General features: G+C 42.9%; 1 protein-coding gene and 1 long non-coding RNA gene across 4 annotated transcripts in view; one reads left to right on the top strand and one right to left on the bottom strand.

Annotated features, from left to right (window-relative positions):
• Positions 1-13,065, top strand: part of LOC127044218 (uncharacterized) — a 25,980-nt gene that overhangs the window by 11,969 nt on the left and 946 nt on the right. The window contains exon 2 of one of the 3 annotated variants that reach the window (XR_007772427.1): positions 8,715-8,768. The exons of the other annotated variants lie outside the window; for them this stretch is intronic. This is a non-coding gene — a long non-coding RNA (uncharacterized LOC127044218). The remainder of the gene's footprint in view (positions 1-8,714; positions 8,769-13,065) is intronic. 3 annotated transcript variants of the gene reach the window in all.
• Positions 8,905-13,065, bottom strand: part of NPY (neuropeptide Y) — a 16,643-nt gene continuing 12,482 nt past the window's right edge. The window contains exon 4 of the mRNA XM_050938784.1: positions 8,905-10,509. Coding sequence (XP_050794741.1) covers positions 10,485-10,509 — 25 coding nt within the window. The 3' untranslated portion in view covers positions 8,905-10,484. The remainder of the gene's footprint in view (positions 10,510-13,065) is intronic.

The following is a 13,065-nucleotide window of genomic DNA, read 5'->3' as shown; positions in this document are numbered from 1 at the left end:
CCTGAGCAGGAGTCTGCTGCTTGAACTTAGGTTTAGCCAGAGCCAGAACATAGAGACTCAGAGTCTGGAGAGTCGTGCGGGAGTCTTTCAGGACATGCAGCTTTGTATCCGTTTGTTCCGCAAACAGAGCTTTTCTGTCAAATGGGAGGCCCTACAGGAAGCTCTGCGCCTCGCTGGACAGCCCAGAGAGCAGGAGCCATGACGCCCTTCACATGGACACCGCAGAGGCCGTGGACCTCATGGCCATGTCCGCTGCATTTGAAGCTGCCTGCAGGGCTGTCCTGGCAGCTGCTGTGCCCTCCTCCGCCAGCGCTTTGAACTCTTTCCTGTCGCGCACCTGGAGGGAGTCCTCGAACTTGGGCAGGGAGCTCCACAGATTGAACTCATACTGGCCTAGGAGAGCCTGGTAGTTTGCCACCCATAACTGGAAGCTCGAGCACAAATACATTTTTCTTCCAAATGAGTCCAGCCTCCTTGAATCTTTATTTTTCAGGGTAGGGGCTGGTTGTCCCTGCCGTTCCCTATGGTTGACCGACTCAACCACCAGGGAGTTAGGAGAAGGGTGGGTGTGTAAGTATTCATGCCCCTTGGTGAGTACAAAATACTTGCGTTCCACTCTCTGAGAGATGGAGGCCAATGAGGCTGGGGTTTGCCACAGAGCATTTGAAATTTTCACCACCCCTTCTTGGAGAGGCAAGGCCACCCTGCCTGGTGCTGAGAAGGGCAGTACATTAAACAAGGAGCCAGAGGGCTCCTCCCTCTCCTCTGCTTGGAGGTGGAGGCTTGATGCAACCCTTTCAAGAGCTCTTGGTGGGCCCTAAAGTCCTCCTGCAGGACGGAGGGAGGAGGGGCCGTAATCACTTCATCCAGGGAGGGTGAGAAGGCCGGCGCGGTACTTTGTGTGTCCACTGGCACTGGAGGATCCACCATCTGGTCGGTCTCCGGGTACAGTGCCGAGGATGTATGTCCCGCTGACTCCTTCCTTGGAGGTCTGGAGAGGGAGGCCAATGGTCCTTCTGATGCTCCGGCCACCAAGCGAGCCCGCACCGGGAGCTGCGTCGGAGGCCACAGTGCCCACTGGTAACATTGGGCTGGCCACGGGGCCCAGTGCCACTGCACCTGCTGTGGCACTAGCAGAGCTGGCTGTTCGGCCTGGCTGGCCTGGCCCGGCCCATCGATGGATGACTACGAAGAGAGGCTAGGCTGACATACAACCTGCCGCTGTCCCTGAACTGGAAGGAGTGGCATTGCTGGGAGCGATGCTGACCAAGGGACTATGATCCTGACATGGAAGACCAGTACCGTCGGTAACAGCTGCACTGTGATCGGCTCCAGCGGGTGGACCCACGATGGCAAGATGCCGGCAATCGACGCACAGGGCTGCAGAGGCAGTGCCGTGATGGGGTCCTGGAGCAGGATGCCGAATGGGAACAATGTTGACATTCGTGCTGTGAACAGCTGCGATAGCCCCTCTGAGACAAGGACTTTTAGCATTGTCTGCCTCAGTCCTGGAGGTGTTTGCTCCTCAAGGCAGAGCAGTACCAAGAGTCTCAGTCAGATGGAACCCAACCAAACAGCCTGGTGGGCGCTGAGGGCGATTCACATGGACTTTGCCCTGAACAAACGCTGAGCATCGAACAGCGTCGGGAACATTCCCTCCACCGAAACCGGTACCGAGATGGGGACGACTGCGGAGATCCCAGTGGTGGCTAGCATCTGGAGTGCAGGGCCGACATCGGTGCTGCTCCTGGTACCAGCATGGACATAACGTCCCAGGCCACCTGCAGGGTTTCTAGTGTGGAGGACAGCAGGACATCCAGGGAGTCCTGCTCCAAATAGGCTGGGCTACTCTGGAGACCTAGAGGCCAGCAGGGATCGAGGACTGCCCAACATGGGTCCAGTCTCTGTCCCGGGTTTACTCTGCTGCTGCAGTGAAGAAGGCCTCTTCCTAGCCTTCTTGGTGTGCCCCGTGGATGGGGAGCGGTACCAACTAGTCAATGGTGCCAAAGGGTCACTGCGCACCGACACTGCGGTGTCCAGTGCCGACTCAGAGAGGCACGCCAGAGCTGGGATCAGTGCTGATTCCATCAGAATGTCCCTTTCTGTCTTGGTCCAAGGCTTAAACGACTTGCAAATTTTGCAGTGTTTGCTGAGATGGGTTTCCCCCAAACAGTGTAAATAGTCCGTGTGCGGACCACTCACTGGCATAGATCGCCTACAAGTGTTGCACAACTTAAAGCCCAGGGAACAGAGCATGCCCTGGCCCGTGTGTTCTAGCTAAACTAAACAACTAATTAACTACAGATACCATACACTGAGTGAACAAGCAGTTTTGGGGACGAGCTACAGCAAAGCTGGAGAAGACCAGTTCTGAAGCACCTTCACTGGCGGCAAGAAGGAACTGAGGTGTGAGGAGCACGGAGCGCCCCTTATACCGCGCCAGGGAGGCACCACTCCAGGGGTTGCTGAGGCGCTCTCCTACAGGGGAAAAACTTCTGGCACCAGTGCACGTGGCAAGCACGCACACCTATTGTGGAATACACATGAGCAATCACTCAAAGTAGTTATGTTTTGCCTGTGTGTGCTGGAGTTGGTATTTGCAGTGTTTGCATTAACCCTTGCGATTCTATAAGTGAGTGTTGCAACTGCTGGCAGTGCCTTGTGCCTAAGAAGAAATGTACCAGTTATGCAGATGAGCCTGGAATCTGTGAGTAGCTGACAGACTTTGGGGTGTTACTTTCTGAGAACGATTGGACTGATGAGAAAACATCACTGTACCTAGCAGTGTTTTTGGACGGTATTGCCAAAGCTTTCTACCAGCAGCATCTCAGTGCACATTGTGGGCCTTATGACCTGTTCTGCAAACACTGAAATGACTGCTATGGGGGGAGATTGGCTCTTTTGAAATACCAGAAGGAATGGCAAGCCAGGTGACAGCAGGAAGGCAAACCCCTGCATAGTTATTTGTGAGTTTGATAGGACTGTCCCTGCGCCTCCCTGGCCAGGAGATGACTTGAGTGAAGCAGAACTCACTATGCCAAAAGTAGGCCTGGCAATGCATAGAGGAGACAGTGCCCAGTGACAAACTATGAGAGAAGCTTGTGTGAAGAAATGAGTATAAATTGTTTAATGGCTGAACCTTATAATCTGTTAGTGAAGGAGCGTCACATACTGGATAAACCTATGGACCAGATTATATGCGGAGTTCAATGTGTGGAAACAAAAATTAGGGGTTCCTTAAAGGTATCAGCTCAATTCCCTCCTACAATGTGACCCCTTTATACCAGATGCAGCACTTCAGAAATGATTGCTAATGAAGTAGTTAAAAAATTGCAGGAGGCCCAGGTGCAAGCTATTCACAAACTTTCTGTGGGTCAGATGAGAGACACTATTTCCCTTGTGGGTCCCAGGCCAAATGACATTTTGCATACAGTGTGGAAGCAAAGGACATTGGAAACCAAACTGCCCAAGCAGGGGGAAGTAACACCAGGGAAACTAAAAGTTGCTGACACAGTAAGGTCACCATCATCAACTATTGGAATGGCCCATGTAAAGAGTGGCCCAGATACCCGTATCTATGTGCCTGGATACATGAACAGTAGGAAAACCACAATGCTGTTAAATTCAGGATCTGAAAAATGTCAGATCCATGGGGAACACTCTGTGCTGAAGGGGAAGAAAACTTGTTCTGCAGAGGTTAAATTGTTGACTATGAATCATTAGCTATTGCAGGTAGCAGGCAACTGTCTAGACAGAGAAACATCAAAAAGCTTTTGAATCAATGATGGCAAAACTTCGAAACTATGCTGTGCTTAAATTCCCAGACCTTTCCTGTCCATTTATGATAAGCTATGACTGTTGTTGGATTTGCACTTGAAAAAACTGATGAGCTCAGTATGTAGGCATATTAAAGAAGGTACTAACACTGATTTCCCCCAAATGACAGTAACCCCCCCGTTTCACCAAGTACAAAAATCTTTTAGTTCTTCTGTTAAAACTTGTAAGCTCCTATCTGCAGAAAACATTGATTGTATCTGTCCTGTGAAAGATACTCTATTACTATGTAAATCTTACAAATAAGTTAATTGACTTTGTTCTTGAAGTAAACACTATGCTAGCCTTAAGCTGTAATTAATATAATGTAAACAAACAGACCCCCACCCTCTGTGATTACAGGGCCAGGAGTCTCATAGAAATTAACACACACCCCGAAAGTGGTGGAGACAGTAAATTAAAATATGGTTAAGATATGGAATGTATGTTGATGAATGCTTGATATACATGAATGGATAGGGAGATGCCAGCCTAGAAAGGAAGTATCCATCGGCCGAAGAATGCGTCAAGTGTACCACCAGACAACTCCCGGAGGGTAAACTGGAATCCACCCCATCACCTGGAAGGATGAGAAACACAAACTTTGAACAGAGTGAAGCCACCAGGAATGTGCCACTTTAGACAATGTGGAGCCACCAGGAATGTGCCATCTGCTGATTGAGTCAGCAACAGCAGGATGAAACAGCCCCCATAGACTAACATAGGAATTAATTCCTATAAGAATGAACTCCAAAGACTGAGAACTTTGAGTCTCTGGTTCTGCTGCCAGCCTCCAGGAGCATCAGGTGCATCTGACACAGACTCGGCTCCATCCTCATGACCAAGATACCTGGCCAGTAACTTGGCATGAGCAACTTCTAGGCTGGTAACTACAACACCGGTACAGAACCTGAATGAATGATTGTGTGAATGAATATATATATAAGGAATAAGTATATATGTGTGTATATATATATATATATATATATAAAGAATAAGTAGCGATAGGAATAAGTAGTTAAAGGTTGTTTATTTTATCTTTTGTTTTATTATTATATTTACAATAAGTGTGGCATCTTTGCCTAACCCCTCTTAATAAGATCTTGCTGGTTTTTATTATATTGGTATACCAAGGAGGCACAGATGCGTAGCTTTTGGAGGTCACAAATTAAAAAGAGAGAAAAATCAAGTATTCAGCTACAGAACTGGACTGTCTGGCTATAGTGGATGTCCACAATGCCTATTGTCCATATTTACTAGGTACGGAAATCATCATGTCCACAGACAACTGTGTCCTGCAGTGGCTTCTTAAGAATCACAACTCCAAAGAATGCCTGTGGAGGTGGATTCACAAACTCTCTGAACATACATTTGGACCATAAACCTGGTCCCAGCTCTTCAAGGTCTCCAAGATGCTGGGAGAATATGGGGGTTGAACATGGCAGAAAACCAGGGTCCAGAACCTTCACAGATTCATAGACTGGAAGGGACCTCGAGAGGTCATCGAGTCCAGTCCCCTGCCCTCATGGCAGGACCAAATGGAGCGGGTCACCAAAACTCTCAGTGCAGGTTGGGTCAAGTACTGTGGAAAGCATTGATGAGTTCATCCACCTAGGCTGCAAGCAGAGTTTAAATGGTCTCAGCAGTCCGGATATACTTTAATGAGCAGGTCTCACTGCCTCCTGCATGAAGACCATTTCTCTCTTATGGATACAAAAATGTTTTTGTGCTGAGACAAAATTCAGGATCTATCATACCTGTGTGATACCTGCATTGCTATATGGTCAGAAACCTGGACTCTCTTACAGGCTGACTTGGAGTGGCTAGATGCATCACCTTTGTGCTGTCAGTGCCAAATTTTGATCATAAAATAGTTTGATTTTGTGCAAAATGTCACACTCTTTCAAGGATCTGGCCATCCTTCCAGTTACTCATTGTGTTCAACAGCAGTGTTGCATACTCTTCAGTCATGTCGCTCAGATGGACAAAAGCACATCACGTCACTCTGGGTACGTCCAGACTACCCGCCGTATCAGCGGGTAGCAATTGATTTTTCAGGGATCGATATATCGCATCTCATTTAGACGCAATATATCGACACCCGAACGTGCTCCCGTCGACTCCAGAACTCCACTGGAGCAAGCGGTGGTAGCGGAGTTGACACGGGGAGCCGCAGACGTCGATCTCGTACTGTGAGGACCCGAGGTAAAGCAATCTAAGATACTTCGACTTCAGCTACACTATTCACGTAGCTGAAGTTGTGTATCTTAGATCGATATCCCCCCACAAGTATAGACCAGCCCTCTGTTGTTCTCTCTGGGCTGAAGAGACAGGAGGCAGCTGGAATGCAGTGTAAAGTTTGAACCAGGTATGAAATTCATCATCCATACCTAGAAGAATTAATTGGGACAGGGAATGTTTAGATAGACGCTATTAGGATTACTTTTTATTTTTTGTAAAGCTTGTAAACTCCTCTTTGCTAACCACAGATGCTTTTGTTTGTTTGTAACTTTTAAGCTGAACCCCCGAGAAAGTTATTTTGGGTCCTTAATTTTTGGAATTGCTCTTTTAAAATCTAGCAAAAGCCTAAATTCCAGATGTATTTTCTTTTTTTTTTTTTAAATAAAATTTACCTTTTTAAAGAACCTGATTGGTTTTGTGTCTTAAAAGGTCTGTGCATATGTTTTTCAATTAGCTAGTAGCAACAGCTGGGTTTCCCTTTTGTTTTTTTCTTGGCTTCCCTGAGGGAGAGGTGGAAAAGCCGAGGGGCCTCAGGGAAAACTTCCCAACTGAGTTTTTCCAGGATTTGCAAGAGGCAGGTTTTCACTTGAGTGGTCGCAGCATTTACCAGGACAAGGTCAGAGAGAAGCTGTAACCTTGGGAGTTTAATACAAGCCTGGAGTGGCCAGTATTAGTTTTTAAAGTCCTTGCAGGTCCCAAACTTCTCCACTCGAAGTGCCAGAGTGGGGAATCAGCCTTGACACCTCCCATCTTGGAAGAAGGTAAGAGAGCAGCACTGCCAACCCCAGAAGTTCAAAAGTCATGAGTCAGACACCCTAAAACTCAAGATTGGACCCTAGATCCTGAGGTTTTTTAAACACTGTTGTGCTTTTTTCGGTCTGTCTGTTGCTCCCCAGGCCCATCCCCAGTATGTCTCTGTGACAATTAGTATCGCCAATTCTTCCAAATTTATAGACAAAGGTGATTTTGGTCCCTGCTTCAGGAGCTCTCACTAGCTGCCTGATGGTGCAGAGCTTCCAGCTTCTTCCCAGACACCAAATTCTAGTTCATTAATTCTGTCTCTTCCTCATCCCTACATCAGTTTTGCCCCCAAATCAGTTCTGCCCTCTCAGCCCTTAACTATGCACTCTCACATCAGCTCAGCCTTTAACCCCCACATCAGTTATGCAATCCCCTGTCCCCACATCTGCCTGTCCCCCCAGCTCACCTCTGCTCTTCCTGCAGCTCTGTAAGTTCTTCATCCCCTTTCCTCGGGTCAGGAGTGGGTGGTTCTCCTCTGCCCTGGTATTGCAGGGACGGAGAAGGGAGGAGCAGAAAGCAGACTGAGCCATTTGCACAGGAGGGGAAGGGCAGAGCTGCTGTTGGACTCCTTCCCTCCTGGGAGAATGATGAAGGCTACTCCCTCTCCGACCCCAAAACTCCTGCCTCCTGCAGCAGCTCTGATTGGCTGCTCTACCTCAAGGAAGGGTGCCAGTCAAAGCGAGGGCGGGGCTGTGGCCTCAGGTAGGACTGAGATTTGAGAGAGGGCTGGAGTCATCACCATTAGCAGACTGCAGCCCCAGCCAAAATCATGTTGCAACATGGAGAGGGTCAGAATTTGGAAGAAGTGGAAGACTGCGGTGGGTGGAGGAATTAATTCATTGTTGCGCAGGAGACTCCTGGAGTCAGCAGAAAATGGGATGGGGTGGAGCTTTTAGTAGAGTGTGTGTGTGTGTGTGTGTATAATTTTCCTTTTACAAATAGGATCTACAGAATGCGTATGATCTGTCTTATTTTGGAAACCCTCTCTTTGGATAAATCAGAGTTGGGCGGAAGTATATTTTGGAGAGTTTGTCTTTCGTAAAGGTAGACATCAATATAATAGCTGGCCTGTCACTTATATGGTTCACGCTGCAGGGGTAGGCGGAAGTTCACTGTAAAGAAGGAGACAGAGGTGGAGCAAGGGAAGTTATTGAGACTCAAGCGGGTAGGGAGCTAACTAAGGCTAAGAAGGGGGTCTCAGCGGTTTGCTCTGTGGCCTGATCCTGGAAGCTGCGTCAGCCCCTCAAACTGCCTCCACCCTCCAACCCCCATGCGCATGCATGAGTTTCTGCATAAATCCTCCCTATTTGTGCTGCCCCTGGTTCACACTATGTTTCTTATGAATCCAGAACTCCCAGTAGAACCAATATAGTGTTGACAATTCTCATGATTTTATTGTGAGTTCCTCATTTTCTTAAAGCCTCGAACTACTGGAGTCATGAATCTCAGCTTTTTTTTAGAAAAAATTAGGATCTACCCCTCATGGCTGTGGAAAAGTTTGAAAATATAAATCCTAAAGGCTCAAAAACCAGAAGGCAAATCAAAAGAACCCCAAATTTACTGTTTAACATCTCAGTTTCATGATTTTGGGGGCCTGACTCGTGATTTTGAATGTTTCAGTTTCCTTAGTATTTGGAAGATGAGGTACACAAAGCGTTCCTCAGAAGGAAAGTTTCACTCAATACTATAAAGAGCTTCATTCGCAACACAGGAAGATTTAGAAAGAAAATCCAAGAACCATATTAGTATATATAATATCATGTTGTTTGATTGCTTTGACTCTGTCATTGATGACTCATTAAAACAATAAGGTAAATAAAACTTAACATCTTAGAGATCTCACTAGCTTTTATACACAGGTGTGTGCTCCATAAGATGAAGAAAATTCACAGAATTAAGTGGGACTGCATAGAGTGAGTAACTTGTGGATATGCTTCTCCTTTAACTGTTCCTTTCTCCATTCGGGCATATATATTGAAGATAGTGCTAGGCAACTCTAATTTAACAGTCATGGAATCTACTAACATCCTCAATACCATCAAATCATAGTCCCCCAAGATCACTAATGTATTTATTATACACAATGCAAGAAATCAGTGGTAAATACAATATATATCTCATTAAATTCAATTTTTGTAAAGACTGCACCAGAATAGACCAACTATATAGTCTAAATCAATAAAGTGACAATGTAGGTGTTGAAACAGTTTGCCTATTAAAATACCATCTGCGTGTTTTCTTTAAATGAATATGTTTTTAATGTTTCACTGAAGTAGGCATGACATACATTAACTGGCAAATGTGGAGGAACTGCAAAATGTAACAACACATCCAGTGTGTATCTGTAATGAGGAGATTAAAAACCCACTTAAATTGTATAGATGTATTTGTGTTTTAGCAATATAACAATATTTGTAAAACAGATATGAAATGTTTATACATCAAACTTCCAAGCAGATTTTTCTCTGACTTACAATTTTGGCTGTGTTCTTTCAAACGATCCCTATGCACTTATCTCTGATGTATAAATAAGGGGTAGCATGCTGAAACATCAGGGACCAAGGACCAGAATCTGTGCCACTCTATATAAAAGGCCAAATATAATACAAACAGCTACTGACAATATTCCACACTGAATCTCTGACAGTGACAGAACCATATATAGAATGAGAGTAGAAAACGCTGTTATAACATTAAGTAGTTTTGAATGAAAACATTAAGGTTATTTTCAACTCAATAAGCATCAGTAGCTCTCCCACCAGGGTAATGGGAATTTTACACATGGAACATTTTGGAGAATAAACACCAAAGAAAATACCATTGTACCTGATCTAGGTACTCTCTGCTCATGGAAAGGGTGACTAGGACAGAAATCAAGAAATATCACCAAGGAAATATCAAACATTCACTAGGTAGCTTTTCATGGAATCAACTATTAACTCTCAAACACTTCCAAATTCATATTGCAATATTACCTAGGAATTATATTGTTTCCTGTCACTTTGTATATTGCCAGAATGATGAGATTCCATTTTTTAAATCTGAACTCTTAATCAGTCTTGACAGTTTAGCAGAATTAAACCTCTTTGTATTTTGAAAATGTTATTAATTTTAATATATGAGTTAATGTAAATAATAAACAATTGTTCTGTATAATGAGTATGAAAAAACACTTTCCAGATCATTTTATTTTCCTAAATTATGTAGGATATATTGGATGTTATGAAACATAAATAAATTTGTATAAATCAAAACAGAAAGATTGAATTAAAGGCCCAGGTAAGTTTGTAATTATTTCACCTTTCACAATTACTATTTTAATATTTGTGAAATGATCACTGTACATGCTACTTTAGACTGCAGGGAGGTTGTAATTCAGTTTTAATAGTTTAAAACAAATCTTTACTATGCCAATAATAGTGTTGTTGTCTTTCATTTAGTATGTTACATTGTGGAATGCATAAATAAATTATTTAAATAAACGTATATACAAGTATGATGAAGGAAAAATGCTACAGAATTCAGTACGATGGTTGCATGCACTGAGGAGTGATAAACTGTGATTGGTCTTATAGCAATAAGTATGGATTGAAAACTAGGAAAAGTTTGACGATGTGCTGAAATTTCCATCACCACATAGAAGGGTCTTCAAACCTGTAACACACATTAAACATGTTATGAAATTTTCTCTGAAAGATTTGTGATAGAACCAAATAGATTTTAAGATAAAAGATCATTGATTAATAGGAAAAAGTAATAAAAGGTCTCACTTTAATACCACTAGTAGAGTATGGGATACATTTCCAATGTGAGTATGAAGACTGAATTGCTCCACTTCCATGAAAATGAATGGAAGTCAGGTGGCTAAATACCCACACGTTGTTATGTAATGGGCCCCTAAATGTTGCTGCATCAGTGCTGTGTCTTTGCAGTACTAAGACCCAGTGCAGAAAAAAATGCATGCTAGTGGCTAACACTTGCTAAAAAATTATGGCATGTAGAGATATAAACATGCCTATTAGCACACTTGTATCTCTGACTTAGCAGTACAACAGACATTTTTCAAAGAGAGGACTTACTGAATTTAGCAAAATTCTATAATGCTGTTCTCCCAGAATTTAGTTTTTTCTAGAACTCAATCTGAAGGTAACAGCAGCGATTGTTAAAATCTTACAGTGCATTATTGCTTAATATTTTAAATAAATGACATTTAAAATATTTGCTAAAGCAAATGCCGTGGGCCCAAAGTATTTCTGTATCTTGGTATTGTACTACATGTGTACAGAAAGCAAGACAAAAAGAGGGAAAACATAACTGAGACAAAAGACAATACACATACAGTATAAGGATTTCCTAATGACTACATGGAATCCACAAGATCAAACCCATGCACCCTTGCCATAAGAGAGTCATTTGTATTAAACTCAATGCTTCCCTTAGTTTCCCAGGGCATTTATTTTTGATCTATTTTCTCTAAGAATCTAGTAACGATGTTCCACTGAGGGAGAAACTTTCTTTAGATGTCCAAACGTACAGTGTTAATTCAAGACATTTATGGAGTTTCTCTTTATTAGCTGGTAAGAATGCACATCAGACGAGACTCAGCCAATCTGAAAACTATTCAGGTTTTTCTTCATATTTCATTAATTTTGGGTACAATGTCTAAGTTCACAGAAGTGACAGAGCCATGAGATGTGACCCTTCTGGTGATGATACAGCAATGGGAAACTAGATCTATTCTCTAGCTACCCGTGCGTTCATCTATTTCTTAAATATATACATAATTACTTTATTTTAAGTTTTGAACTAATTTTAAACTGCTTTTATTTTTTATTAATCTTGGACCTTGTTTTAATCTTACTGTTGATTACAATACCCTGTTGAGGGCATGAAACTAAAATCTCTTCTTTATAATTTCTTCCATTTCACACGCACACTTGTTTATTTACTTTTGTTCATAAGCTTTAAGTTATTAATGATTATCAGCTCTAGGTTTTTTGCTGCCCCAAGCCAAAGCAGCAACAACAACAAAAAAAGCTGGAATGCCGCCCCTTGAAAAGGGCCACCCCAAGCACATGCTTGGAACGCTGGTGCCTAGAGCTGGCCCTGATTATTATTATAAATAAAGCATTGTAGCATTTTTGGAGGGGGGGGGAAATTATGTATAAAGAATTACATGGAGGAATTACATAAATTGTAACACTACATGTGTGCTGCCCCAAGCTGATGACACTGATAGCATTCCTTGAAGAATTAGCGTTCTGCCTTGTCTTTATAAAGCATAGAGAACCTCCATAACTTATTTCACTACAGTTTACATTAATGTTTACATCAAATCAATGAGATAAATTTTATCACGGCAGGTGCACTTAAAGTTATAACCATAATGCTGTATTTAACTTTGTAGTAGAATTTCCTATACTTGGGCCTAATCTTGAAAGTCCACTGCTCGGACAATTTCCATAGGTATCAAAGGGTTTGCGGGATTAGGCCCTTCAGTCCCAATGCTGCAATGATTTACATGTGTGCTTAGTTTTAGGCACGAGAGTACTCCCATTGGGCTCATGCATATTGATTTATGAAGCACAACAACTGGCTTGGGTATTATGACATAGCTACTGTAAAAACAGTTTGCTTCTACAGTAGACATTATCATCAATCTTTTAAACATAACAGTTAAGGCTTAAACACTGCTTACCCACTCTTAACTACAATTAAGATTAAAAATACTATTTTACATCTTTATTAAAAAAATAAACTCAATCCAGATGAGGCGGCAAGTAGAATTTTGCAAGACTGTGTTAATCTTAGTGATTATTATAGTATTTTAATCAGATATGCCATTACCTTAAATGGATGTATACTTACAGGCTGAAATTCACCCCTGTGCAAAGGGCCAACACCAGACCTATGCATCTTTAAGGTTCTGCTTATTCCACACAACATCAAGTTTAAGTGGAATTTCAGTGATGCATAGATCTTATACTGGCCTTCTGCATTGATAGTCATACCTTAGCAATTAACATTATACTGAGATAGTCAATAACACCTTTAATAAAATCAGCCACCCTGGACAATGTTGTTTTATATGATGTTATAGTAAAATCACACATCCAGATCATGAGCTTTCAGATGTAGATATTCTTGTGTGTGCCAAGCAAAATTTACCAACTTGTGACCTTTTCACTTTGTAAAATATTAGGCACAAAA

Source organism: Gopherus flavomarginatus, chromosome 2, assembly GCF_025201925.1.
Source record: "Gopherus flavomarginatus isolate rGopFla2 chromosome 2, rGopFla2.mat.asm, whole genome shotgun sequence".
In the NCBI taxonomy this organism is placed as follows: domain Eukaryota; kingdom Metazoa; phylum Chordata; order Testudines; family Testudinidae; genus Gopherus; species Gopherus flavomarginatus.
The sequence above is the reverse complement of the archived record's forward strand: the minus strand, read 5'-3'. Positions and strand labels throughout refer to the sequence as shown.